General features: G+C 37.7%; 1 protein-coding gene across 5 annotated transcripts in view; it reads right to left on the minus strand.

The window, feature by feature from the left end:
* The window catches only part of SLC26A7 (solute carrier family 26 (anion exchanger), member 7), a 170,217-nt gene that overhangs the window by 80,957 nt on the left and 77,332 nt on the right, over nt 1–11,928 (minus strand). For 3 of the 5 annotated variants that reach the window (XR_827212.1, XM_010861984.1, XM_010861978.1), the window contains exons 6-7: nt 11,087–11,239; nt 6,957–7,039 (exon numbers count right to left, since the gene is read on the minus strand). Coding sequence is in view for 3 of the 5 variants with exons in the window: in XM_010861984.1 (XP_010860286.1) it covers nt 6,957–7,039; nt 11,087–11,239 (236 nt within the window). In the remaining 2 variants the exon portion in view is untranslated. Of the gene's footprint in view, nt 1–6,956; nt 7,040–11,086; nt 11,240–11,928 lie in introns of those variants that run through there. The other 2 variants (XM_010861993.1, XM_010862002.1) reach the window with 2 other exon arrangements.

Here is an 11,928-nt window from a genome sequence, read left to right on the forward strand (position 1 = left end):
CACTTCATGGGAAATAGATGGGGAAACAGTGGAAACAGTGTCAGACTTTATTTTTTTAGGCTCCAAAATCACTGCAGATGGTGACTGCAGCCATGAAATTAAAAGACGCTTACTCCTTGGAAGGAAAGTTATGACCAACCTAGATAGCATATTCAAAAGCAGAGATGTTACTTTGCCAACAAAGGTCCGTCTAGTCAAGGCTATGGTTTTTCCAGTGGTCATGTATGGATGTGAGAGTTGGACTGTGAAGAAGGCTGAGTGCCGAAGAATTGATGCTTTTGAACTGTGGTGTTGGAGAAGACTCTTGAGAGTCCTTGGACTGCAAGGAGATCCAACCAGTCCATTCTGAAGATCAGCCCTGGGATTTCTTTGGAAGGAATGATGCTAAAGCTGAAACTCCAGTACTTTGGCCACCTCATTCGAAGAGTTGACTCATTGGAAAAGACTCTGATGCTGGGAGGGATTTAGGGCAGGAGGAGAAGGGGACGACAGAGGATGAGATGGCTGGATGGCATCACTGACTCGATGGACGTGAGTCTGGGTGAACTCTGGGAGTTGGTGATGGACAGGGAGGCCTGGCGTGCTGCGATTCATGGGGTCGCAAAGAGTCGGACACGACTGAGCGACTGAACTGAACTGAACTGAAACCATTTTGAGCTTATTTTTCTGTATGGTGTCAAAGAATGATCTAATTTCACTTTTTAACATGTGGGCTTTGCTGGTGGCTCAGAAGGTAAAGAATTCACCTGCTATGTGGGAGACCTGGGTTCAGTCCCTGGGTGGAGAAGATCCCCTGGAGGAGGGCATGGCAACCCACTCCAGGACTTCCCTGGTAGCTCAGCTAGTAAACAATCCACCTGCAAAACAGGAAACCCTGGGTTGATCCTAGATCAGGAAGATCCCCTGGAGAAGAGATAGGCTACCCACTGCAGTATTCTTGGGCTTCCCTGGTGGCTCAGGTAAAGAATCTGCCTGCAATGTGGGAGACCTGAGTTAGATCTCTAGGTTGGATCTCTGGAAAAGGGTATGTGAACCCACTCCAGTATTCTTGCCTGGAGAATCCCCATGGACAGAGGAGCCTGGTGAACTACAGTCCATGGGGTAGCAAAGGGTTGGACATAACTAAGCAACTAAATACACAGCACACGAATTTCATTTTTTACATGTCGCTGTCCAATTTTCCCAGTACCATTTGTTGAAGAGACCATCTTTCCAACATTATGTTGTCTTGCCTCCTTTGTCATAGATTAATTGACCAGAAGTGTGTGAGTTTATTTCTGCACTTTCAATCCTGTTCCATTAATGTTTCTATTTTTATTCTAGTCCTATCCTGTTTTGATTTGTAGTATAATCTGAAATCAGGGCACATGGTTCTTTGAGCTCTGTTTTTCTTTCTCAAGATTGCTTTGGCCATTCTGGGTCTATTGCATCTCCATACAAATTCTAAGGTTTTTTGTTCTACTTCTGTGAAAAATGCCACTGGTGATTTGATAGGGATTGCATTGAATCTGTAGATTGCCTTGGGTAGTATGGTAATTTTGCCAATATTGATTCTTCTAATCTACAAACATGTTATATCTTTCCATCTCTTTGTGTCTTTGATTTCTTTCATCAGCATATTATAGTTTTCTGAGTATAGGTCTTTTGTCTCTTCAAATAAGCTTATTCCTAGGTATTTTATTCTTTTTGGTGTGATAATAAATGGAATTGTTTCTTGAATTTCTCTTACTAATATTTCATTGTTAATGTATAGAAATGCAAGTGATTTCTGTGTATTAATTTTGTAACTTGCAAATCTTTCTTGTTGTTCAGTTGCTCAGTCGTATCTGACTCTTTACGACCCCATGGACTGCACTGCAGCCGGCTCCCCTGTCCCTCACTACCCCCCAGAGTTTGCTCAAACTCATGTCCATTGAGTCGGTGATGCCATCCAACCATTTCATCCTCTGTCATCCCCTTCTCCTCCCACCTTCAATCTTTCCCAACATCAGGGTCTTTTCAAATGAGTCAGCTCCTCGCATCAGGTGGCCAAAGTATTGGAGTTTCAGCTTCAGCATCAGTCCTTCCAATGAGTATTCAGGACTGATTTCCTTTAGGATGGACTGGTTGGATCTCCTTGCAGTCCAAGGGACTCCCAAGAGTCTTCTCCAACACCACAGTTCAAAAGCATTTATTCTTCAGTGCTCAGCCTTCCCTATGGTCCAACTCTCACATCCATACATGCCTACTGGAAAACCATAGCTTTGACCATACGAACCTTTGTTGGCAAAGTGATGTCTCTGTTAGTTTTGTAACCTGCAGATTACAAATTTGGTAGATTTTGTAATCTACCAAATTCACTGATGATTTCCAGTAGCTCCCTGGTAGCATCTTTAGGATCTTCTGTGTATAGCATCATGTCATCTGCAAGCAATGACTGTTTTACTTCTTCTTTCCCCATTTGGATTCCTTTTATTCTTTTTCTTCTCTGATTACCATGGATTGGACTTCCAAACTATGTTCGATAAAAGTGATGAGAGTGGGATTCTTGTCTTCTTCCTGATCTTTGAGGAAATACTTTCAGATTTCCACTGTTGACTATGATGTTAGTCTCTCTATGCCCACTTTCTGGAGACCTTTTAGCAAAAATGGGTGCTGAATTTTATCAAAACCTTTTTTGATTAATTGAGATGATCATGCGTTTTTTATTCTTCATTTATTGTGGTTTATCACATTGACTGATATGTAGATCTTGAAAAATACTTGCATCCCTGGTATGAAGCCCATTTGATCAATGGGCATGATCTTTTTAATGTATTGTGGGATTCAGATTGTTAGTATTTTGTTGAGAATTTTTGCATCTATGGTCATCGGTGATATTGGCCTGTAATTTTCTTTTTTCGTGGTATCCTTTTCTGATTTTGGTATCAGGGTGATGGTGGCCTCATAAAATGAGTTTGGAAATGTTCCTTCCTCTGCAATTTTTTGAAACAGTTTCAGAAGGATAGGTGTTAGCTCTTCCTAAATGTTTGATAGAATTTGACTGTGAAGCCATCAGGGCCTGGACTTTTGTTTGGTGGGAGTTTTTTATTCCCAGTTGTAATTTCAGTGTTTGTGACTGGTCTGCCATATTTTCTGATTCTTCCTGATTCAGTCTTGGGAGACCGTATCTTTCTAAGAATATGTCCATTTCTTCAAGGTCATCCATTTTATTAGCACGCAATTGTTCACAGTAGTCTTTTATGATCATGATCCTTTGTATTTCTGTGGAGTCAGTTGTAACTTTTTTCACTACTAATTTTATTGATTTGAGTCTTCTCCCTTTTTTTTTTCTTGATGAGTCTGGCTAAAGGTTTATCAATTTTGCTTGTCAAGGAACCATCTCCTAGTTTCATCAGTATTTACAATTATTTTCTCTGTCTCTATTTCATTAATTTCTGCTCTGATCTTTATGATTTATTTCCTTCTACTTAACTTCAGGTTTTATTTGTTCTTTCTCTAGTTGTTTTAAGTGTAAGGTTAGGCTTTTTTTCTTGTTTCTTGAGGTAAGAGTGGTAGGAGTATATTGCTATAAACTTCTTTCTTAGAACTGCTTTTGCAGCATCCCATAGATTTTGGGAGAATCCCAGGGACGGGGGAGCCTGGTGGGCCGCCGTCTATGGGGTCACACAGAGTTGGACATGACTGAAGCGACTTAGCAGCAGCATAGGTTTTGGAAGGTTTAACTTTTGTTTTTATTGTCTCTAGTTTTTAAATTTCTTCTTTGATTTCTTCAGTGATCCATCGCTTATTTAGTAGTATATTGTTTAGCTGCCACGTTTGTGTTTTTTTTAATTGGAGGACAATTGCTTTACAATATTGTGTTGGTTTCTGCTGTACATCAATATGAATCAGCCACAGGTATACACATGTCCCCTCCCTCCTGAGCCCCCTTCCCATCTTCCACCCCATCCCACCCGTCTGGTTTGTCACAGAGCACTTCGTTGAGCTCCCCATGTCACACGGCAAGTTCCCACTTGCCCTCTATTTTACATTGGTAATGTGTATATTTACACACTCTTCTCTCAGTTTGTCCCCCTCCTCTAGTCCACAAGTCTTTTCTCTATGTCTGCATCTCCACTGCTGCTCTGCAAATGGGTTCTGTTTTGAGGTGCTCCTATGTTGGGTGCATATATATTTATAATTGTTTTATCTTTTTCTTGGATTGAATTATTGATCATTATGTAGTGTCCTCCTTGTTTCTTACAACAGCCTTTGCTTTAAAGCCTATTTTTTCTGATATGAGTATTGCTGCTCCAGTTTTACTACAATTCCCACGTGCATAGAACACATTCTCCCATTCCTTTACTCTCAGTCTGTGAGTGTCCCTAGGTCTGCAGTGGGTCTTCTATAGACAGCATACATATGGGTCTTTTTTTAATCCACCCAGCAAATCCATTGCCTTTGGTTGGCGCATCTAATCCATTTACATTTAAGGTAAGTATCAACATGTATGATCTTATTACCATTTTCTTAATTGTTCTGGGTTTATATGTGTAGATCTTTTCCTTCTCTTAAGTTTGTGCCTAGAGTACCTTTAGCATTTGCTGTAAAGCTGATTTGGTGCTAGTGAATTCTCTTAATTTTTGTCTGTAAAACTTTTGATTTCTCCATCAAATCTGAACAAAGTCATGCTGGGTAGAGTATTCTTGGTTGTAAGTTCTTCCCTTTCATCACCTTAAATACACTGTTCCATCCCTTTCTGACTTGTAGAATTCTGGTTGACAAATCAGCTGATAATACATAAAACATACAAGGGGATATGTCATTCTTCCCTTGTTGCTTTTAACATTTTATGTTTGTCTCAAATTTTTGTCAGTTTGATTGCTATGTGTCTTGGTGTATTCCTCCTTGGGTTTATCCTAACTAGGACTCTCTGCACTTCAAGGATTTGGTTGATTATTTCCTTTCCCACGTTAGGGAAGTTTTCAACCATTATCTCTTCAAATATTTTTTCAGGTGCTTTCTCTCTCTCTTCCCCTTCTGGAACCCTTATAATTTGAATGCTGGTGCATTTAATGTTGTCTCAGAAGTCTCTTAGGCTGTCTTCATTTCTTTTCATTCTTTCTTCTATATTCTGCTTTGCTGCAATGATTTCCACCATTTTGTCTTTCAGGTCACTTATCCATTCTTCTTCCTCAGTTATTCTGCTATTGATTCCTTCTAGTGGATTTTTCATCTCCATTTCTTTGTCTTTTAGCTCTTCTAGGTCTTTGGTAAACATTTCTTGCATCTTCTCCATTCTTTTCCCAGGATCTCGGATCATCTTTACTATCATTCTGAACTCTTTTTTCGGAAGCTTGCCCTCTCCACTTCATTTAATTGTTCTTTTAGTTTGATTTTATCTTGTTCCTTCACCTGGAACAAAATCCTCTGGCTTTTCATTTTGATTAACTTTCTATGGTTGTGGTTTTTGTTCTTGAAGTTGTGGGATTGTAGTTCTTCCTGCTTCTTCTGTCTGCCCTCTGGTGGATAAGGCTACAAGGCTTGTGCAACTTCTGTTTCTCAGTTTTAAACAACTGTTTAAAATATTTCTTCCAACTAATACCTATTGTCTTTTTTTTTTTGAAAACCACTTGAGCCAAAGTATCATTGTTTATTTATCCCTGATGATGCTATGTGACACTTACCTCCTCTCTTTAAAGAAAAATCGCTCTGGGGCAACAGTAGAAGAAAAGGGGGAAATAATTTACATTGATGTAATACTGAGCATGTAAACTGAATGCTCAGCACTTTCACAGTAGCAGTTTTATTAAATTCTCCCCACAATCCCCACATCAAGTACCATGAGTGTAATGTATAGAGAAGAAAACATTCTTAAAAATGTATCTTAATCACAAAGTGATGGTAGAGCTGGGATTCAACCTTAGCTCCATCTCTTATCAATGCCATACTTTTTCTATGATTCTTTAAGAAGATGAGTTTGTAAAAGTCACTCAAAATAAAGGATAACTAGACTAGATGAAGGAGAGGCAAGGTATTTTTGGCCACTCCCTCAAGTTTAACCCTAAGTCAAACTGATTTGTACCATTACAGGCCCTAAGATATATACATAAAAGTGTTTCAAACTATACGAAATTTTGTTTCATGAAAATCAAGCTTGCCTAATTATTAATAATGACAAATTAACCTATAGGAATAAAAAAACAATAAACTGAATTTGAAGGTAAAGTAGAGAACCCTTCAGAAAACACAAGATGATTCCAATAATCACTATTGGCCTATGTCTGGAAGATAAAAATATAGAGAAGCCAACAACTCTAATTTTGCCCCAAATCTATAAATATTGGTATATAGCACAGCCCATTAAAAGAGAATAATTCATAAGACATCCTCTTTCTCCCCTAAGATGATGTTGCTTTCTTTCAGGCTATATTTGGAAAACTATTTTGTATTTTCAGGGTGAACACGTCTTCCTTTTGTTAATCTTCTCTTCATGTCCAAAGGAAGGCTTTAAGACAGGTGGGAAACATGCTCTCTTTTCTATTTCCACTGTCTTTCACCAGTGCACACCATTCATGTCTATATGTTTGCTATTTCAGATGATGCTTGTGTATTTTTACTATATTTTAAGTGAAATAAAAATAGTCATAGGAATGTGTGAGTGGAAGAGGGAAGACTAGAGCATGACTCTAATTTGGAAATTCAGTGTTCTGCTTTCTTTTTCAAGTGATGTGCATTAATAATCTCCAAATCTTTTACTTGAAGCAATACTGTAAAAAATAATTATCAACTTTTCAAATAATAGATACACACTTTAAGAAGTTATTTTTCTTTATTGTGAACTGCTTCTATCACTGTAAAATAGAAATTAACTAGAATTTTGTACCACATATAGCCTTTGAAAGAAATAAAATTCATACCCACTTACTCCCTATTTGCTTCCTCCATCAACAAACAAACAAAAGGAAAGAGAGAAAGAAAAAAGACTACATTACCCTTTTGGAATATGACCAACTACTTCTAATCCGTATGTGTTTTCCATATTGGTACAATAACAAGTAAAAGATGCAGCAATCATCTGTGTGGTTCCATTTGAAAAAGAGAAAAATAAAATTATTCCTGTCTCTCGAACATCTTAAAACTATTTTTAAAAGCAAACATTATTCATGTGCTCCATGATTATCAAGAGTAATATAGCAGTTGCACAGATTTTTAAAAACTAAGGAAATATGTAAATTAAAAAATCCCTCTGAGATTTGAGAGCACTTAATCTGCAGTCTCAAAAATTAAATGGTGTTACAATAATACAACTTTTATTATATCCTTTCCAATTATAGCAACCCAATTATGTCTGATTCTGAGGGGGTGCAGAATACAGAATATATGAATGTGTGTTTGTGTGTGTGTGTGTGTGTGTGCGCACATACCACAGTCCTACCTAAATACTTGTCTCTCATGATATGAAAGAATGTTTTAACACAGAACATTTTCCTTTCATTGGAGTAGTCACCAAAGAGTTTAAGATGCTGCATCAATATTCCTAATGTAGGTTAGTAATTGATGATTTACAGTCTCCTTGAATAATCTTGAATTTTGAGCTTTTGCTATTTCTTGGAGAAAAACATGCTAGTTAATAATGTGTTGAACCCAATACTTTTTGAATTACCTCCCTGGAGTTTAAGGAGCCTGACCCTCTATTGTATGACACACGGCAAGCAAGGCCATGTGTTCTCTGCAAGTATCCACAGTCCCCTTTAAAATGTCTGTTCAGAATTCTGTTCAGGACTTGTTCTCACCAGTCATATTAACTTAATGTTTTCCATCCATTTTCACATTGTCTTCATTCTTTTGATTATTTAATAGGTACTGGAAATTTCGCATGGTTATCTATCCGTTTGATATCTGTTTAATCATTTCTATACTATGCTTTTTTGTTAAAAAGAAACACATTAATTACCTAAAGTATAAATTTACCATATACATGGTCAGAAAAAAGGTATTAAAACACACACTAGCAAAATAAGGAATATCTAACAATGTCCAATAATATTACTTTGTAGGGATTTTTACTGTATATTTCTCTTCTTTGTGATATTTAACTGAATTTATAAGATTTCTTAAAACATTAAATAGACTTAAAAAACAAAGGAGACTTGAGAATTTTTTTAAAGGCAATAAAACTTGACAGGTGATAGTTTCAAACTTTATAAATATTATGACATAATTGTACTTTCTAAATACAGTAGTAGTAAAAAACTCAGGCTATTAGGTTGGAATCAGAAGTATTCAAAAATTTCTGATTTCAAAAATCAGAATGTATTCAAAAAATTCTAAGCCAGTTAATACATTTTAATTGCTAATAATTTTCATGAAATATTTACATCATCAGAAAATACTGTGAGCTGTAAAAGAAAATATACCATAGCCACAAGATGCTGAATCCTTATTGAAAATGGAAGAATGCATGGTGTTCAATACACAGAGCCGATATTACAATTAAGTAACTTAAGTCACTAACTTTGTCTTTCAGACAGTGCTTTAGAAGGTTCTAACCTGCCATCTTCCAACTGTAACTCTTCCCATAAAGTGGGAGTTTTGTGGGGACAAAGGGAGGTACCTAACTCAAACCTCATATTTCTGTATCATACACTGAATTCCCAGGAATCTATAATTTCCTGCCAAAGTCTGCTTCCAGATACCTTCCCCAGGTCTCCCCCTCCAGCATGGTCCAAGGAAAGGCCAAGGGACAGTTGTGTGGGTGAAAAGTGGAGATGTGTTTGGAGTTTGGGTGCTGGGGCAAAAATATCCATGTATATACCCATGAATCCCATTGTAGGTGAGATGATGCTGTGAAAGTGCTGCACTCACACGCTAGCAAAGTAATGCTCAAAATTCTTCAAGCCAGGCTTCAACAATACATGAACTGTGAACTTCCAGACGTTCAAGCTGGATTTAGAAAAGGCAGAGGAACCAGAAATCAAACTGCTGACATCTATTCGATCATCAAAACAGCAAGAGAGTTCCAGAAAAACATCTACTTCTGCTTTATTGACTATGTCAAAGCCTTTGACTGTGTGGATCACAACAAACTGTGGAAAATTCTGAAAGAGATGGAAATACCAGACCACCTGACCTGCCTCTTGAGAAATCTGTATGCAGGTCAAGAAGCAATAGATAAAACTGGGCATGGAACAACAGACTGGTTCCAAATAGGAAAAGGAGTACGTCAAGGCTGTATATTGTCACCCTGCCTATTTAACTTATATGCAGAGTACATCATGAGAAACGCTGGGCTGGAAGAAGCACAAGCTGGAATCAAGATTGCTGAGAGAAATATCAATAACCTCAGATATGCAGATGACACCACCCTTATGGCAGAAAGTGAAGAACTAAAGATCCCCTTGAAAGTGAAAGAGGAGAGTGAAAAAGTTGGCTTAAAGCTCAACAATCAGAAAACAAAGATCATGGCATCTGGTCCCATCACTTCGTGGCAAATAGATGGGGAAACAGTGGAAACAGTGGCTGAGTTTATTTTTCTGGGCTCCAAAATCACTGCAGATGGTGACTGCAGCCATGAAATTAAAAGACGCTTACTCCTTGGAAGGAAAGTTATGACCAACCTAGAGAGCGTATTAAAAAGCAAAGACATTACTTTGTCAACAAAGGTCCATCTAGTCAAAGCTATGGTTTTTCCAGTAGTCATCCATGGATGTGAAAGTTGGACTATAAAGAAAGCTGAGCACCGAAGAATTGATGCTTTTGAACTGTGGTGCTGGAGAAGACTCTTGAGAGTCCCTTGGACTGCAAGGAGATCCAACCAGTCCATCCTAAAGGAAATCAGTCCTGAATATTCATTGGAAGAACTGATGTTGAAGCTGAAACTCCAATACTTTGGCCACCTGATGCAAAGAACTGACTCATTAGAAAAGACCCTGATGCTGGGAAAGATTGAAGGTGGGAGGAGAAGGGGACGACAGAAGATGAGATGGTTGGACAACATCACCAACTCGATGGACGCGAGTTTGAGTAAACACCAGGAGTTGGTGATGGACAGGGAGGCCTGCTGTGCTGCAGTCCATGGGGTCACAAAGAGTCGGACACAACTGAGCAACTGAACTGAGCCTTATGTTCATATAAATAAAACCTATACTATTTCAATAGTATGAAGTAATATTTCAATAGGTGAAATTATTTAGATACTACTTATCACCAATAAAAAGAAACTAAAGCCAATTAATAATAAGTAAATTAGAAGACTGGTTTGCTTAATATTTTATTTTCAGTGTAATGCTTTGTTTAGTTAAGAGTTCCCATCAGAAAGTCAAACCAGGGCTCTGTAACAACCTAGAGGGGTGGGAAAGAGTGGGAGATGGGAGGGAGTTTAAAGAGGGAGTTTAAAGAGGGAGTTTAAAGTATACCTATGGCCGATTCATGTTGATGTACGGCAAGAGTCAAACCAGTATTGTACAGCAATCATCAATCAAGCAAAAATAAATAAATATAATTTTTTAAAAGAGCTCCCATTAGAGGCTCTTAAAATTTCAAAATGTATTTTTTAATTTCATAAGCCTTAGGAGTAAAGTACAATTTGTTGCTTTGCCAAGTACAGCAACAAAAATATCTCAGAGAATCAGCCTTGGCCACTGAAAATTACGAGAATATCCTTTCAACAAAGAAAAATTAGGTCAGTAAATATAAAAAATTTATCAACCATTAATGGACATTTATTGAATGGATAATACTTTATGCAGCATATAGATGCCATATCAAAAAGATGTGGTTTCCCTTTTTATTGCTTTATGGAGAATCATGCCAGAGATCTTTTGAGTCTCATCCTTAGAAATGTCTCCATATTTAGAATTTTAGGCTATATGTTCTTTTATTTATCTGAAAATATACAAGCATATGAGAAATTCTGCAAAAATTAGAAACGTGTGCCTCTTTTAAATTATTGACTCAAAATATTTCCTGTCTTTACATGAATGTATAGCCAAATTTGTCCTGCTTTAATGAGAGACAGGACTAATTGTGGGTTCCTATGGACAATATGGTGGGCCTTTGCACATTATCCACAGCAGTTGCAAGCATTGCAGAGAAGAAAGTTAAACGTTCATTTTGTACTTACCAAAACTAAGTCAACAGGAAGAACAATTTTAATTTTCCTCTTAAACTGTTCATTCAGCTCTTTAACCAGTACAAGCACCACGATGCTTAGCAAGGATAAGAGCAGCGCTTCCAGTTGCACAGACTTGATGTTCTTAAAGATATATGCATAGATCTACAGTAATGAGGAAAAATACAAACAAATTTCAGGGTCATTCACAATATACCAAAATTAAAACCTGGCCCCAGATGAACTCTGTGATGTCTTGCAAAAAAACAGCTGAAAGGGAGAGGAGTGAAACAGTGGGGTGTAGAAGGGTATATCAGTCAGGGCTGATACAGATAAGGCTATGATTCATTTGCATGTACAGAATTGCTTTCCCCTTGATTCATCCACCAAACTCAGTGTTTATTCCTTCCTATATAAGGACAATACAACACTTCTCAGTCACTTCAATGGGCAGAGATCTAAAACTCATGCAGATTCACTATTAAGAGCAAATAAGGGCTCTCAAATAACTATAAGCTCTGTTAAGGGCTTCCCTGGTGGCTCAGCAGTAAAGAATCTGCTTTATTCTTACCTAGAGACACTTGCTCCTTGGAAGAAAAGCTATGACCAACCTAGACAGCATATTAAAAAGCAGAGACATTACTTTGCTGACAAAGGCCCGTCTAGTCAAAGCTATGGTTTTTCCAGTAGTCATGTATGGATGTGAGAGTTGGACTATAAAGAAAGCAGAGCACTGAAGAATTGATGCTTTTGAACTGTGGTGTTGGAGAAGAGTCTTAAGAGTCCCTTGGACTGCAAGGAGATCCAACCAGCCCATCCTAAAGGAGATCAGTCCTGGGTGTTCATTGGAAGGA

Source organism: Bison bison, unplaced genomic scaffold (genome assembly GCF_000754665.1).
Source record: "Bison bison bison isolate TAMUID 2011002044 unplaced genomic scaffold, Bison_UMD1.0 scf7180017858048, whole genome shotgun sequence".
Taxonomy (NCBI): domain Eukaryota; kingdom Metazoa; phylum Chordata; class Mammalia; order Artiodactyla; family Bovidae; genus Bison; species Bison bison.